The sequence below is a fragment of the Hylobates moloch genome, unplaced genomic scaffold (assembly GCF_009828535.3).
Source record: "Hylobates moloch isolate HMO894 unplaced genomic scaffold, HMol_V3 SCAFFOLD_5, whole genome shotgun sequence".
Taxonomy (NCBI): Eukaryota; Metazoa; Chordata; class Mammalia; order Primates; family Hylobatidae; genus Hylobates; species Hylobates moloch.
This window is the reverse complement of record NW_026652280.1, coordinates 87,434,891-87,452,817: the sequence shown is the minus strand read 5'-3', so window position 1 is coordinate 87,452,817 and position 17,927 is coordinate 87,434,891. Positions and strand designations below refer to the sequence as shown.

General features: G+C 43.0%; 1 protein-coding gene across 14 annotated transcripts in view; it reads right to left on the bottom strand.

The window, feature by feature from the left end:
• Positions 1 to 17,927, bottom strand: part of PPP6R3 (protein phosphatase 6 regulatory subunit 3) — a 159,836-nt gene that overhangs the window by 61,939 nt on the left and 79,970 nt on the right. For 13 of the 14 annotated variants that reach the window (XM_032153703.2, XM_058439023.1, XM_032153700.2 and 10 more), the window contains 4 exons: positions 12,628 to 12,814; positions 9,435 to 9,572; positions 6,453 to 6,518; positions 3,379 to 3,491 (listed from right to left, as the gene is read on the bottom strand). In XM_032153703.2, the coding sequence (XP_032009594.1) occupies positions 3,379 to 3,491; positions 6,453 to 6,518; positions 9,435 to 9,572; positions 12,628 to 12,814 (504 nt within the window). Of the gene's footprint in view, positions 1 to 3,305; positions 3,492 to 6,452; positions 6,519 to 9,434; positions 9,573 to 12,627; positions 12,815 to 17,927 lie in introns of those variants that run through there. The other variant, XM_058439031.1, reaches the window with a different exon arrangement.

The following is a 17,927-nucleotide window of genomic DNA, read 5'->3' as shown; positions in this document are numbered from 1 at the left end:
CAGAGGTTGCAGTAAGCTGAGATCGTGCCACTGCACTCCAGCCTGGGTGACAGAACGAGACTCCACCTCAAAAAAAAAAAAAAAGGAAAAAGGAAAAAAAGAAAAAGAAAAGAAAAGAAAAAGAAATGGAATCTCCCTTACAGTGTGACACACAGCTGGGTTGTCCTTGGTTGCTCACCTGACACCCCATCCCAAGGTATAGCTGTGTTCAGTGTACTGTACACCAGTTCCTTGATCACCTCTTGCCAACATAGGGCAGCAAGTAGGAGAGAATCTCTATTTTGGGGAAACAAAACTAGTACCTAACCTAAGTTGAGAGGGTCCCCTTGCAAGAAGAGGTTTTTCAAGCACTCTCAGACCAGCAATAATTGCTTGTGAGTTCTCTCACCAAAAGAGTACTATAAAAGTCATTTAACACACAGCAGTCTATACACTATTAGGTCTGGAACCAAGCTCTGGAAAACAAACTATCTTTTACAATAAATATGTTTTTCTTTCAACAGCAGCCTCACCCCAGGTTGGGGGGTACTGACAGCATGCGACTGTGGAGGTCCACACTCTCTTCATTCAATCATAGTGCTCTTACTCATCAGAGGGCACTGTCACTTTCGTCAATACAGATGCCTGAAGATGGCTAACAGAGGCCCTAGCCATTTCACCGCTGTATCAAATTGGAAGTCTACTGTATCCATGAAAGAATTCTACTAATGGACAAGAAAAACATAATAACCAGCAAAAACTTGACAGTCAAAATACAATACCACAATAGCTACGCCATCTTCTGAGTTTTACCTAAACACGCAAATATCACCAAACCCAGAAGAAATAATAAACCGAAGGACTGACGCTTATCAAACAAAATAAAAGGAATGCCTTCACATTCTTTCAATAAAAAGATATTTAATTACATGCGAGAAAATATATTCACTTTCACATTTTAAAAAATAGTTTCTGGACAGACATCACTAAAACTCATGATATGAGCTGTTTCCTGCATGAAGCCGTCCAGGTTCTTTATCCCTGCCTTTGGGACAATGGCTCACTTTTTTTTTTTTTTTTTTTTAAATGAGAAATTCACTTACAAAAAACCAATTGGCTCAAGTGAATGGGATCAAACCCAACTTGTTCTAAGATCATTAGTATCAAGAATTCAGATACAGAGTCTATTCTAACATAACTGTTTTTAAAAATTTTTTGAACTTCAAAAATTTCCAGAGTCACTAAATAAAATGCATTCAATTTAGGCTCAGATTGCTTCCCAAGCCAAACAATCTTTATTTAACACTTCAGTCCGCTTTCTGAGATTTCTTGGTACCACTACTGCTCTTCGGCATCTTCTTTAACCTTAGCTCATTTCAAGTTTTTCCATATGTGCTATCTGTGCTTAACATTTATTTACACATGTGATGTTCATAAATACAGTGGAGTCCACACTGTGGGTTACTTGGCATCATAATATAGAGCTCGGTAAGCTATGTGTACATTATGTATTGCCAGTACAGTGATTTAATAATGTAATATCATCATTATTAAATAACTATGATTTATCAGATATTACATATTATCACATAATATATCAAATATACAGAGATGCTATTATGATTAGTAAGTTTACTAAAACAGAAATCTTTTCTCACTGTGTATTGTCTGAATCAACAGACACTAAAAGATATGCAGTGTGTCAAATATTAGAAGAGGTTGGTTCTTATTCTCAAACAGATTGTGGGAAGCACTATGACAGATTTTCTTTCCACTGTTAAATGCAATGGAGGTTTTACTTGGCAACAGGGCCACTGATTCATCAGGTCCATGTATTTGAACACATTTACTCCAACTAATTTAATGATGTAAATTCTAGGCATTTACCTATCTTCATCTAGAAATTAGCTACCTGATCTAGGACTAAAACATAGCTTAAAATATAAAAGCTAGTGCGCACATGGGCTCTGGTGGCTAGGTTACACATTGGGTCCAAATAAAGCTGTGTGGACGGAGGGCTTGGAGCGGCACTGAAGAACTTAGCAATCACTACTAAGCAGTCTGATATTCAGGCAGAACCTGCACTGTCTACTATGGGAGCCATTCACTACATGCGGTTGTCAAGCACCCAAAATTTAACTCGTCTGACCGGCATGTTCTAAGTGTAAAATACACACTGGATCTCCAAGACTTTGGGCAAAAACATTTTAAATTACATGTGGCTTTGATTCTGTTTCTACCGGGCAGCACTGTAGTGAGCCATATGAAACTGCTGATATTCAACATTTCTAACCTACTGAAATGGCAATTTTACAAGGTTCAACCTAATTAATATCACAATTAGTATTTGAATGTGGGGTGTCTTATATGTTTTAAAGGACTATATATGCCATAGTGCAAGAATTACTAAAATGGGACAGGTAAGATGCCATTTTACTCGGAAGCCGGCAATCTTTTGTAGTTTTGCTACTTCAGAGAACTCAGAGTTCTCTGAATACAGAGAATACTTCAGAGAACTCATATTCTACATGCTAGGAAAACACAACTCCACTTCACAAAGACAGGGTTGAAGATACACTAACTTGTCTGTAATGTATTCTCTGCCTGTCTTACATGTGTCCAGGAAATAATACATTTTATTTTAATAAAAGGGCATTATAGGTAGTTAAGCCAAAGATGCAAAAGAGCCTCAATATATATCAGGAATAAAAAGGATTGACAAAAGCATTAAAAGCAACAATAGAAGTAAACCGAAGCAAGATTGTCATTAGTACTTAACAATGCTAGCTGTATGCATACTTCCCAATTATTCTTCCATAGTGAAGAGTGGCCTGATTATTCTCTATTAAAATAACTTTCAGCTGTTTGAATGCAGGTCAAATATACATGCCCATGTTGACAGTAAACATTCTTTCTGAAAACATGTGAATCTAGAAGAAACAGCACCCCATCCCCAAGCTGTCTTCTACCTAAACATGAGATAACTGTCCCTAATCGGCTGCAAAGATACAATAAATCCTTAAAGATCATCTGATAAAAGCTGCTGAATAAAATGCACAACATTCGTACTTACACAAGACTATTCTTCATCAAAAGACCCTTGGAAGCTGTGACTACAGTTATTTCTAAATGACTACCACATTATAGGATGGCTCTACAGAATTCCATTTTACAAATAATTGGAAAACTCGAAGTCTAGATATAAATGTCATTTATCTTCTTACCCTGCCAAACTTCTACTGAGATAAAAGAAGCAGGTTTCCCTACCTTCTCACCCACCCAAGGTTATTTTCAAGGGACATGATTCCCACATAAGGAACACTTACCAATCACTCACAATGGTAACACATGGAACAGCATCAATATGAAAGAAGAACAAGAACAGAGTTTTACACATACTTTTCTAGAGTGGCAAGCAGGGGGTCGGGCTCTGTACTGTTCTGAATTTGTAACATCTGGTCTCTGCTCAGGCGAACAATTTCACAAAGTGATTGTGATGCATTTGAATGTCGCTAAAGGAAAAAAGTACAATTTTAACCACAAAACATGTTAGAAGTTAAATTTATAATTTAGAAATGAAAGGGAAAGTTATTTAAGAAATAACACAAATTAACACTGGCCATAAGCTTCAGTGAGCAAAAGGTCAAGGCCAAGAGAGATCACATCACGGGTACTGTATTTTGTCAGGCGAATTAGCTTTACAATAGTGCACAGTACATTACTACTATGTGCAGGGAGATGTTAAGGTTCTGATGAGGAAAAATTTCTAAAATAGTTGGGAAAAAATACAGATTGAGCATCCCAAATCCAAAATGCTCCAAAATTTAAAACACTACACTCAAAGGAAATAATCATTGGAACATTTCAGATTTCTAGGTCCAGGATGCCCAACCAGTATAATGCAAATACAAGTATTCCAAAATCTGAAAAAAACTGAAATCCAAAATACCTCTGGTTCCAAGCATTTCAGATAAGGGACACTCAACATGTATCCCCAAAATATACTCTTAACAGCATAGAAGGATGCACATACTTTTTTTGGATTAAAAAAAAGTAAAAGTACGGCTGGGTGCGGTGGCTCACACCTGTAATCCCAGCACTTTGGGAGACTGAGGCAGGTAGATCACCTGCGGTCAGGAGTTCGAGACCAGCGTGACCAACATGGAGAAACCCCATCTCTACTAAAAATACAAAATTAGCCAGGCGTGGTGGCGCATGCCTGTAATCCCAGCTACTCGGGAGGCTGAGGCAGGAGAATCACTTGAACCTGGAAGGCAGAGGTGGCGGTGAGCCAAGATGGCGCCACTGCACTCCAGCCTGGGCAACAAGAGCGAAACTCTGTCTCAAAAAAAAAAAAAAAAAAAGTAAAAGCAAATACAGTTTTCTGGAAAATACCAATGGATAAGAAATATTAAGCCTTCTCTCAGTGTATTGACCTTACAGAAAAGCTCTAAAATCTCAGCACCCAAACACATTTTGTTCTCTGGAATAAGAAACTGAGCATAACTCAATGTGCTCCCAATACAGGCAGAACATTCTTATTCTAGAAGAGAGGAGAGCAAAGATTAGGATATCCAAACCCACTGACTGGAATCAAAAGCCTAGCATTTCCTTGGTAACTATCAACTGGCCAGTATAATTTTAACATGGAATTCATCACTTAATACAAAACAGAAGTATCAACAGGACTGTCCAAAAACCAAAATTAATTTTCTTGTAAGTCATGCAGAAAAGGTACTGATGTCCACAATGTGGTGTCCTTCTCAAAAAACTTGTTGCAGAATTGGACTTCTCCATTATCAATTTCTCCTGGGCCCTTCCAACAGTCCCTGAGCAATCCGCTTCCTAGCCCATTAAGCAATCAAGTTCCTCTGCTCAAGAACATGAACCTAGCAAGGAGTAAGCCTCATTCATGGAAACTCCTCCCTGTCAACGGGGCAGGCCACACTCCTGTCATGGCTCTCCACAGCCTGCATAGGCCACACTGTCATTACAGGGAAACCTGCTCCTAGAACCACACTCTCCTGCCCACAGGAGGAGGGCTTATCACCCCAGCTAGGTTGAGAGCACCTTCTAAGCAGGGGCTCCCACATTCCCAATCCATGTCTACACTGGATGTGTCCACAATGTCAACTCTGCTAACAGTAACAACTACTGCAAAGGAGCATACCTTGCATTCTCCCAAAGAGGAATAATGGGGAAGTGACAGTCCCTTTAATAAAGTGCAGGTATCAAAAGTTTCTGAATAGATCAGAGTGAAAGGGTTTCGATCTACTATCACAGAAAATGTATCTCTGTGAGAGAGAGGAGCCTCCACTGCATGCCTCTTCCTGCACAGCTCCTCTGCGGTGCTCGCTCTCCCATCTAACCTGCAACCTAGAGGCACACAAGGAGATTCTCCCAGCTTCAGGACAAACCTTGAATTGCCCTTAAACCCACTCCTTTGTAGATATTAGGTTGAACCATAGAGAACTGTCATGTCTGTAGGTAAAAATGGATGACTACTGCTAATTTTATACGGCTTGGCTGAGATACTTAAGGTGGCAACCTTATAGATCTCTTCTAGAGACACATGCACCCACTGGTCCCAAGAAGCATTCCCTAACAGGCATTCCCTCAGCACAGAGTTCAATCTGCAAACTCCAAATCTAGCTTCAATTCTATAGCCAAGTCAACCTTTAGCACCTAGGACTAAGGCCAAACCTGTCAGAGCTTAACAGCCAGGGCCAGGAAGTATAACAACAAAGTTACTGTAGGGGTTCAATGGTGACCAACATCCCACTTCACTGTCTGCAAAGCTGTAACCAGACTGGATAAAACAAATGCAAATGTGGCCACATCAACTGCTACAGATGGGTATAAAAATAAAAAGGAAGCCAGGCACAGTGGCTCACGGCTGTAATCCCAGCACTTTGGGAGGCTGAGGCTGGTGGATCACAAGGTCAGGAGTTCAAGACCAGCCTGGCCAAGATGGTGAAACCCCGTTCTCTACTAAAAATACAAAAATTAGCCGGGCGTGGTGGCGGGCACCTGTAATCCCAGCTACTCGGGAAGCTGAGGCAGAGAACTGCTTGAACCTGGGAGATGGAGGTTGCAGTGAGCTAAGATCGCGCCACTGCATTCCAGCCTGGGCGACAGAGCGAGACTCCGTCTCAAAGGGAAAAAAAAAAAAGTAAAAAGGAGCATGAACAAAGGAGGTTTGTAACAAAAACCAGCTGGTTCGGCATGAAATACCAGCTCTAGAAAGGAGATGGTGCTATAACAAGGGCCTGCTGTTGTACATTTCTGGAAATTTTCTGAGTATTGGCAAAATGTAATATTGTTTAGAAAAGTATCAACTTTAAGAACACTAGATTGCTGCTATTCTCCCTGTATGCTCTGATCATGTTCACATTTAATATAAGTATGCTCTGTGCCCAATAAAGTTTTTTTTTTTTTCCTAATCAAGTTTACAGCCACACAAGTGAACTTACATCTTCTTCTTGCGATGGATGAACTATTTCCACAAGCCTCTGGATAATTTTCTCCTCATTTAACCACTGTAAAACACATTGTAGAAGTAATCATAGCAATGAGTGGCTCTTGTTCAAGCCCCAATGTAGATTAACATACTTGGAAATATCCATCACATTTTAAGTAGAATGTTACAGGTTTCTCTGGACTTTGAACACTACAGAAAATTAAAAGTCCCCCAAGGAAAATGCCAGTGAATATATTGTTTTAACAATGGCCAACAGTACCAACAACTCCCCAAATTACAATACCCACATACTAAAATTCTATATATCAGCTTCTTAGCCATGAGGTCACCCCCAGACATTTAGGACTAAAAGGGTTTGTAGGTCAGTTCTTAAGAAGAGAGGGCGGGGAGATTAAGAAGGATGGAATTTATACATTTTCTGTAAGAGCACGTTCATTCCAAGCTTCAGAAAGATTGAGAAGAGTAATATTTAGCACCAAGTCTCTGGGTTAAGAAAAACACAGGATGAACAAACGGGACTTTTAGATTACAAAACCAAACCCACTACAGGAAACGTGGGGGCTGGAGGAAGCAGAGAGGCAGAGTTTATCCGCCCTGTCATGTGCTGGCAAAGAGCTAGGCCATCTCCTTTTAATCCATGTATGAAATGCTACAGTGAATGAAAACATAAAAGGAATCCAAATTCAGAAAAAATAAAGGAAAAATCATCTGGCTTAACATTAATGCCATAAGAAGCCAAAACACCATCATCAACAAGGCAGCTCACTACCTAGAAAGGACACCACCCCTCCTCTGCTCATAAAAAGCCCAAAAAGCTAAAGAAGACTAGGGCGGGCAGCAGAGGCAGAAATCAAACACAATTTGCTTAAGGAACAGAGAAGAAACCCTGATACTCTCTGGCTGCTCAATGAAAACACCAATTAAAGGAAAATATGAAGCTATTAGGTAGGCACCACAGAGGTAGAGGCCCAACTTTATATTTTAAGATCTGTTTTAAAATGTGCACACAAATTCTCCAAGAATCTTGTTCAAATGCATATTCTGATTCAGTAGGCCAAGAAAGAGACCTGAGATTACAGATTTCTAACAAGCTCACAAGTGATGTCTGGGACCACTCTTTGAGTAATAATGTCCTGAAACAGAGGAGAGTAAACACCTGTGTGAGGGGTGGGGCATTCCTGACCACTACAGGAGAAACCAGGAAACTTTCCAGGCGGTGAACTAATCAGTCCCAGACCCCTACTGTCTCCACAGCTATTCACAGGCACCTACATTCCAAGCTCACTTCTGCAGTCATCCCTGACTGTGGATCCACAAAATCAAAATAAGACATTTATGGGTTTCTAACTAACCTTTCCCCAACCTACACCTTTATCAACTTCCTATCACTCTCTCTCTCCAGAAACACACTGATTCCTTTGGAAACCAGACAGTTCCTAAACTTGAACCCAGAAGCAACCAAAGGAATAAACTGGTTCCAGCAAACCATCCTGAATAAATCTCTCCCTATGATAATTCCAATATAAAGGTGATAACTCCCTCCCTGTCCTCAGTCTTCCCCAGAATCCTCAACCTCTTTTGAGAAAAGATACATCTACAAAGACACACCCAAAAGGAAACAGGTGTCCCAATTTAAGGTCCCTGCCAACAGACAAGTCCCAGGACACCCACTAGATACACCCAGCTGTTTACTCACAGTGATCACAGTGCCTGGGTCACCAACAAATCCAGCCCTGACACCATCACATAAATGCACACCTGGCACACCTCCCTACCTCACTGGAACATGCCCTGCCCTGGGCACCACCTGAAAGACCTTCTTCCTCATAGGCCCTCTTAGTCCTTGAGGTCTTAAATAATAATTAGCATTCTCAGCAAAACTCATTTCCAAAGAAATGAGTAAGTTCTAAGGTTGCAGGTTAGTATTAAAGATGGATAGACTGAAGCATGGTTCTGCAAAGCTTCTGAGAAAGGGAAGAAAGGGAGGGGGACCGGGCGCAGTGGCTCACGCCTGTAATCCCAGCACTTTGGGAGGGCAAGGCAGGCGGATCACCCGAGGTCAGGAGTTCGAGACCAGCCTGGCCAACATGGTGAAACCCTGTCTCTATTAAAAATACAAAAATTAGCCAGGTGTGGTGGCGAACACCTGTAATCCCAGCTACTCAGGAGACTGACAAGAGAGTTGCTTGAACCTGGGAGGCGGAGGTTGCAGTGAGTCGAGATCACGCCACTGCACTCCAGCCTGGGCAACAGAGTGAGACTCCAACTCAAAAGAGAAAGGAAGAGGGAAAGACACAAAAGACAAGAAGAGAAGGCAGAGATGGGAGCCTGGGAGAAACCTTATTTTCAAGTTACTCACACCCTCCCCTCTTCCCACCCAAATTCTACCTGAGACATCTATTAAAGAGGCACATATCCTAAAAATCACTATCTGTCTACATTTTAAAATATGTCCTTCTCAAAGTAAACTCTGTTCTCCTTATCCTTTGCTCCTAGGTACCCATGGGAAGAGAATTACTTCTGAAACCTGAATCCCTGGATACATCAACACCTCTCCGTTTTGACCTTCAGAGATGGCCCTGAAGAGTGTGGCCTCATAACATACTCAAATGGGACTTAGAGCTCCCAACCCTCTCATTTCTGCTTTTACCATCAGAACCAGCTTTAAGACAAATGCTCAACCCATAAAGTCTCACCACCCCCATAAAAAGCAAACCAGCAAAAAGGAAAAAACACTCACAACAAAACATCCTACATAACCTAGGGATGTGCCCATCCGAAATTCTAGTTCTGCAAAATCTGGATCTCTTCCTATCTTGGAAAAACCTTTCTTCCCCACCCTGTTACCTGCTCCCCAGACAACCCTCTGCTACCAACCCTAATCCCACACAATCCTTCCCAGCACACAGCAGCCTGGTGGGCTCACATGCCAGCACCCTAACCCCAGTCAACAGCAGGTCAGAATTCTACTCACATTCAGTACATCTTGCCTGGGCTGTGGAGGTTCAATACACGTCAGGAGCCTGAGCAACAAATCCATGATAGCAGAAGTTCCTATGTGCTTTATAATAAGGTCTACAAAATCATGCTTCTTCTTTAAGAAATCCACAATCTAGAGAAGAACAGATCAGAAACTGAAAGACATGTAACTTGGAAACTATAAACTTTACCTTATAAGTCCCAACCCCGACTCCTCCAAATTCTACCACTACTTTAGGTTGAGAAATGGCAAATGCTGAATTAGCAACAAGGTATCAAATTGGAAAGCCTGGCTGATAGTTACAATACTCAAAAACCCCTTTGAAAAAAATCCCCTAAATTAGCACATGTCCATTAATACAAATACAACTTAACAGAATCTTTTATTTCTATTCACTTTCATTACTCATTCTCAAAGAATGGGGATCAAAAATTTAATATGCCTATAAAGAGCAAGAGAATATACCATTTTACAGTTTATGAACATAAAGCATGTCTGTTAGATTTTGCAGTAAAATGAGTAATATTCAAAATCCTAACTGGACTCTAACAAGTATGAGAAAAAAATTTCAAAACAAAGATTTCTACTCCAGTCAAAGTAACTAACTCACCTGGCTACACAAACACCGCCTTTGATTTTTGACTTCACCAATTCACTCCAATAGCTTAGCACAAGAAGGGCAGCTGGTGGAGAGGCAGAGAGCTACCCTGAAGGAACGTGAGAATGGCCATGGAAATCAGGTCTCTGTTGCTGGTCTCTTCTGCTCTGGGAGACCAGGGAGATGACTCTGTCCCATGCATCCCCGTGTCCCATGCAGCCTTGTTGCCTCTGCCTCTGTCCATGTGCACGTGTCATCTATTCCCAAACCCTCTGCAAGTCCCAGGGGGAGTGTCGCAGCTGCTATATAACAGGATCTCACTGAAATTTCTCAAAAGCCCTGGGGCGTGGGGGGTTGGATAACTCACCCCCACCTCCACACCCCATTAGAGATGAGGAAACCAAGGCTCAGAAAGTATCTCCCAGAGCTAAAAGGTGGCTGCCTGGGATTTAAAATTGGATTTGTATGCCACAAAAGCCACAATCTTTTCATTATGCCACATGAAGTCTAATACCTAGAGATGACAACTAAAACTGCTTCATATGATTAGGTATAAATATAGGATTAACCAACACACATTGCTTCTCTAGACAATGAGGTCAAGCATTATGATATAAAACTTCAAGAAATGACATGACACATAAATAATTCACTCACAATTGGGTCCCACAAGTTTTTAAAAGGACAGTAGAGGAGAAAGGACGAACAAAGTCACATGTGACCAAAGTATTCCATAATTCAGTGCCAGAAACACCAAACCTGGAGCCCAAAGGAATAAACCCCAGCTAGTGCGGTGGACAGTACAGCACTGTCAATAGGGACCTCTGGCACAGATGACCCCGCTGGGGTGCTGACTCATGCAGGACTGAAGATGCCCCACCACCCGACTTCCTGTTCCATGAGCTAACAAATGCCTTTATTGGTTAAGCCAGTTGAGTCTCAATTTTTGTCCTTACTTACAGTTGCATACATCCCTACTAATACTATCACATAACAGAAAACCTTTATTTACACTCCTAATTTGCAAAGGATAAAGAAATGCCACGTTTGATCTTTACCCACAGCCACTGAATCCTCTTGCTATCATTCATACAGTCCTGACAGGGAAGTGTAACAAGCAAAAGGCCAAGAGGCTCTTGTCTCAGAATATAACTGGCAAGGTTTTAAGTGTATTCTCTCTCTGTATGTGTACACTGAAAAACAGGGCTCGCAAACTTGGATTCCAACAGCACAGAAGTTAGGAGAGAAAGCACAATGAAGCATAATGTCTGGATAATGGCTACAACAACCATCCCTGAGAACTGCCTGGTAATATCAGGGTGATAGGATGGCTTCCACTCTCCTAGAACAGCCAGCAGTTCTTTTATTTCTAACTAGAAGGCAGAAAAAAAGAGACAATCTACATTAGAGTAATCATGATTTGGGGATTATTACCAAAGTGAAAAGAATCTTATTTCCAATCAACTTAGAAAGCTTATCCTACTCCATTAAGTGAAAGAAAGAATGATATCTCTTTCTAAAATAAAGCATGTATCCACTTTGCCTTGGCATAGGACAGGACACACTGGGCCCAAAATAGCTCCAGTCCTTCCACAAGTGCTGATAGCAACAATGGGTCACCCAGAGCCATTTTCTATCATGAAGGATGGCAGGACCAACTGGTTTGACCACTTTTACCCTATATCATCACACCCATACTTGCAATTCTGGCAAATCTGCTATAGTTTACACTTGAATATCTGAGGCTCTAGTTGTTCTCTGGGTGCCTATTTCCATAAAATGACTAAAATCTCCAGATAAGCAGATCCTTTTTTACAACAATATCCACTAAAGCGGTGGTTCTCAAATGTTAGCATGCATCAGAGTTAGCTGGAAGGCATGCTAAAACCCAGACTGCTGGGCCCATCCCTCAGAGTTTCTGATTCAACAGATCTGGAATAGGACTCAAGAACTTACATTTCTAACAAATTCTCAGGTGACACTGAGGGGCTGCTGGTTCAGGGACCACACTTAGAGAACCAAGTGAAGTTTCTGTCAAACCACACTGGATAGGAACGGCAGAGCTACAAATGTACACGGCAGTCTACATACACTTAGATGTCTCAAGCCTGACACTGGAGAAGTTTTGAGTAGAATCAAAACAGAATCACCATTAGTACAAACCAATCACCACTTACATTTGTGGGAAAAGTTTTTGGTTTAAGCTTCATCTGTGATCATCAATGGGGGAAAAAACAAAACAAAGTAATTGTTTGGTGACATTCAACTGCTTAGTTATTATACTTGCCATCTTAGTTAAGCCCTGTCTTCACAAATGGGTACCCAATATTCTCATCTTCTACCCACTTCTCAAAAGAGGAAACCAAAGTATGCTAACAAATTAAATGAAATTTGAGATTATGCCATATTAGAAACATTCATTAACATATAAGTAGCATGTGAGTGCTTAGAATGTTTAAGGTTTAAAATACATTCTCTTACAGAACCTGAACTTAAGGCAAAGTTAGAACTCTAAAGCAACAAGTACTGGGAGATCACCTCAAGGGGATGATCAGCCCTAATACTTACCTTTTGGAAAATCATATTTACCTGTTCTGGTTTTCTGCTGATAAGAATACTTAGCACCTTGCTGAAGAAACTGGCAAGTAGTGGATTCAAAGGGGAATCGTTTAGGAGGAAGCTATATAATTTCATTAGCAAGGATTCATCTTCTCCCAGTCTATCATTCATCTGGGAGACATCGGAAGTGAGCAACTCACAAGATATATTTGGATACCTAGAAGAACAGGATATTTACATCATCATCTTTATTAACAGTTTAATTACATAAAGATAAACACAAATCAGAAAGGCTTCCCAAGATTTTGTGAAAACAATAAAATCATTTATTGGAAATCAGGAAATCATTTCAATCCATTCTGTTCAACCAACCTCCAGACTAAAATAAATTTTCTACTATTTAAAAAATTGTTTTTAAACCAAGCTTTAATAAGAATACATTTTCCCTGAAGAAACTAGACCGCACCAAGTACTCGGGAGCCCAGGGAGGTCATGCTGCAGCGCCCGGGCCTTCTCCACGATCAGCGAGAAAAGCGGCTGGAAGTACGAGCCGTCAGGCTACAGCCTCCTCTGGCATGGGAAGCAGCACAGCTTGCGGACAACTGTGGAGGACACTGGTTTCCAGGAAACTGCACTGCGCACAGCACCTTGTAATGACTTAAGGCACTCTGTAGGGACCTGGACCAGCCTTTATCTTTAGATGGGTTGCAAATGGTACTAAGTCTATATTACATCTTAAGAGAGTAAGCATCCTACTATAATGAAGGAGGGAACAGGACATCAGCCTGGGCTACCAAAGCAGGAAGCAGTATACAAAAAAAAAATGTAGTCCTAGCTATTTAGGAGGCTGGGATTAGAGGATCACTTGAGCCCACAAGTTCGAGGCTACAATGAGCAAGAGTGAGACCTTGCATCAAAACCAAAACAAAACAAAACTAGTGCTCTCCACCATCAGCCTTCCAGTATCTGGAGATCAGCACAGACACAAAGTCAGCCCACCATCAGTCTTCACCGTGCTGTCTCTCCTGTAGGTTACAGGCCCACAGCTAAGAACATGACACCTGCTCTGGATGGACCCACACAGGCTCTTCTACAGACCCCACAGCTTTAGAAATGCCTGCACCCCCTAAAGCATGCTTGCCTCTGACAACCAGACCACTGACCCTCTGCAAACAGGCAGCAGGTCCATTTTCTCCACTTACTCCTTCTACGACAATCTCGTGTCTGTTTTCACTAGTAACAACAGAGACACTGAGCCTATCCAGACGATACTCTAGCTGACCCAGGATTACTCTGCTCTTACACTCCTCCCCGCTGGACAGCCAGGACCCAGCGCCCCAACCAGTCATCAGGAGTGGCAAGCTCAAAGGCTGAGCAAGACAGGGAGATGGCAAAATAGTCAAACATGGCTGCATGACAAAAGAAACCAGGGAAGACTGGGGTGGGAGGGACACATATACGATACACCTGGGGCATCCAAGGCAAGCAAGTGCTGCCTGCAGCAAGACCCTGGCACAAAAACACCACTGGTGACAAACCAGAAAGCCACGGCACTTGACAGGCTCTGGTGTGAGGCCTAAAGACAGAAGAGTATGAGAAGGTCCCAAAATGAGCCTTTGTATAAAGAAAACAGAAAAGGAAAAAAAACAGACCTGGCAGATGTACGGGTCTTTGGGAAGTAAAGTCCCCCTCAATTTACATAGCATGGGCTTCAAGATGCCAGAATATAAACCCCTGTAAAGTACCCATTATCCCAGGAGTGGGCTGATGCAGTGGTTACAGGTACAGCTACTAGAATCACACTAGCTAAGTTCAAAACCGGCCTCTACCACTTACATGCTATATAACCTTGGGCAAGTTACTTAACCTCTCTGGGCCTCAGTTTCCAAGTTAGTAAGATTAAGACAATAGTCCTTATCTTATGGAGGAGGGAAGTAAAAAAGGCTGGGAAGACGGCCTGGCATAAAGTAAATAAGCGTTTAATAAATGACAGCTGTTTTCATTCCTCTTTATTTTCACTATAAAATGGCAGAATGCTGCCAGGGTGGGTTGGGGAGATGCACTCACTCAACTGTCTTAATGTGGAAACTGCTGACAAACAAAGCATCAGTAAAAGGCAGTGGACTCCTCCTGGCTGTGAATCAAATGCATGAGTGTTTTCTCCAAACTCTGACAGAGAAAAGTCCAGATGAGCAACTTTAAAATTTGTTCACTTTAGGCCGGGCGTGGTGGCTCACACCTGTAATCCCAGCACTTTGGGAGGCCGAGGCGGGTGGATCATGAGGTCAGGAGTTCAAGATCAGCCTGGCCAAGATGGTGAAACTCCGTCTCTACTAAAAATACAAAAATTAGCCAGGCGCTGTGGCAGGCACCTGTAATCCCAGCTACGCGGGAGGTTGAGGCAGAAGAATCACTTGAACCCAGGCGGCAGAGGTGGCAGTGAGCTAAGATCACGCCACTGCACTTCAGCCTGGGTGATAGAGTCTCTGTCTCAAAAAAAAAAAAAAAATTTTGTTCACTTTTTCCTAGGTGACTGGGTGGTATGACCTAATTCAAAAAGCATGCATAATGTTAGCCATTACACAAAAAGCTCAGAGTTCTGGTTCCAGACAGGCTGGGGCTACTCTCCTTCCCTTCCTCCTTAACATTCAAGAAGCTTCTCAAGGCCAAGAGCAGTGGCTCACACCAACAGTCCCAGCACTCTGGGAGGCCAAGATGGATGGATCACCTGAGGTCAGGAGTTCATGACCAGCCAGGCCAACATGGCAAAACCCCATCTCTACTAAAAACACAAAAATTAGCCAGGTGTGGTGGCACATGCCTGTAGTCTCAGCTATTCAGGAGGCTGAGGCACAGGAATCACTTGAACCTGGGAGGCAGAGGTTGCAGCCAGCTGTGACTGTGCCACTGCCCTCCAGCCTGGGCGACAGAGCAAGACTCTTGTCTAAAAAAAAAAAAAGCAGCAGCTTCTCAAGCACCCAAAGATGCCTCCTCCACTCCACCCTCGGCAAGACTCCTCCTCCTCCATAGGCTCTGACCTTGCTTCCTTTGCCTGAGAACACAGAGGAGGCAATCAGAAGGGAACCCAGCCCTACCACATCCCGACCTACACCTGGGCGCTTCCTCCTCGCTCCAGGGGAGCGGCCCTTGCTCCTGAGGTCATCTCCTGCATGTGTGCTCTGGACCACATGCCCCCACCCCCGCCCACTCCAGCACAAGACATCACTCGGCGGCCTGCCCCCTCACACTGGCTGTGTTTCCTCTGTGCTGCAACATTCTCACAGGTCATCACTCCCATTTAGGAAAAAATAAAACCCCACACCGCCCCTGACTCCAAATCTCCCTCGACCTACCACTTCCTCTCTACTCCTGTTACAGGAAATCACCTGAAAGAGTTGTCTCTGCTTGCCTCCAGGCTTTCACCTGGACCCCTCCAAAGAACCTGTACTGATGGGGCCCATGATCTCCATGTTACAAACTGAGCACTTTCTTATGAGCAGTACCGCTAACCCACTGTCCCCTCTCCTTCCTGAAGCCAGACTTCCCTTGGTTTCCAGGGTAGCAGCCCCCAGGTTCTCCTCTTGCATCCAGTCACTCCTCCATCCCTCAGTGGAACCCAGGCCAGCCCACACTAACCATCTCCAGTTTCAGAAGCCTTCTTCCAGCTCCATCAGCTCCGCGGGCGATCTCACTCAGCCTTGTGGCTTTACATGTCCTCCGTCCACCTGCCGCTAGGCCTCATCTCCACCTCATGTCTAACAGGCATTTCAAATGTGACAGGGCCAGACCCAAACTCCTGCCCTTTCCCTCTGCAATCTTTCTTCACTGCCATAAAGCCACTCCATCCTCTCAACTGCCCAGGCCAAAATCCTCATAGTCACTCTTGACACTTTATCTCCCATTCCATACCTAGAGGAAACCCCTTCAGTTCTAACTTCATCTAGTGCCTCTGGAAATCTGACTGCTTCTCACCAATCAGGTCCACTAAGATCTTGTTTTTCTCTGCTGATCACTGCAGCCAACTGTACTTCCTTCCACTTCTGTCCTCCTACAGTCCCTAACCACAGAGCAGGCAGAGCACTCCTAACGAACAAAGTCAGACTATGGCACATGTTGTGGGAAGTCAGGGACCCCAAATAGAGGGACCGGCTGAAGCCATGGCAGAATAACGTAGATTATGAAGATTTCATGGACATTTATTAGTTCCCCAAATTAATACTTTTGTAATTTCTTATGCCTGTCTTTACTGCAATCTCTAAACATAACTTGTAAACACTTCATGGACACTTATCACTTCCCCAATCAATACCCTTGTGCTTTCCTATGCCTGTCTTTACTTTCATCTCTTAATCCTGTTAGTCGAGGAGGATGTATGTCACTTCAGGACCCTGTAATAATTGCATTAACTGCACAAATTGTACAGCATGTGTGTTTGAGCAATATGAAATCTGAGCATCTTAAAAAAAGAACAGGATAACAGCAATTGTTCAGGGAATAAGACAGATAACCTTAAACTCTGACCGCTGGTGAGCCAGGCGGAACAGAGCCATATTTCTCTTCTTTCAAAAGCAAATGGGAGAAATATCGCTGAATTCTTTTTCTCAGCATGGAACATCCCTGAGAAAGAGAATGTGCACCTGGGGGTAGGTCTCTAAACTGGCCCCCCTGGGCGTGGTCATCTCTTATGGTCGAGACTGCAGAAGTGAGATAGACTCCAGTCTCCCATAGCGCTCCCAGGCTTATTTGGAAGAGGAAATTCCCACCTAATAAATTTTGGTCAGACCGGTTGATCTCAAAACCCTGTCTCCTGATAAGACGTTATCAATGACAATGGTGCCCAAAACTTCATTAGCAATTTTAATTTCACCTCGGTCCTGTGGTCCTGTGATCTCCCCCTGCCTCCACTTGCCTTGTGATATTCTATTACCCTGTTAAGTACTTGATGTCTGTCACCCACACCTATTCGCACACTCCCTCCCCTTTTGAAAATCTCTAATAAAATCTTGCTGGTTTTTGTGGCTTGTGGGGCATCACAGAACCTACCGACATGTGATGTCTCCCCCGGACGCCCAGCTTTAAAATTTCTCTCTTTTGAACTCTGTCCCTTTATTTGTCAAGCCGGCCGACGCTTAGGGAAAATAGAAAAGAACCTACGTGAATATCGGGGCAGATTCCCCGATAGGCACATACTTGCTCAAAACCCTCTGGTGGCTTCCCATGTCGTCCCAAGTATAGCAAGCATCCTGGCTGAGCCTACCAGGCCCTGCATGGCCTGTCTCCAGAGGTGCTCCACCTTCACCCCAACCCTCCCTCCTTCCATTTTCCCTCAT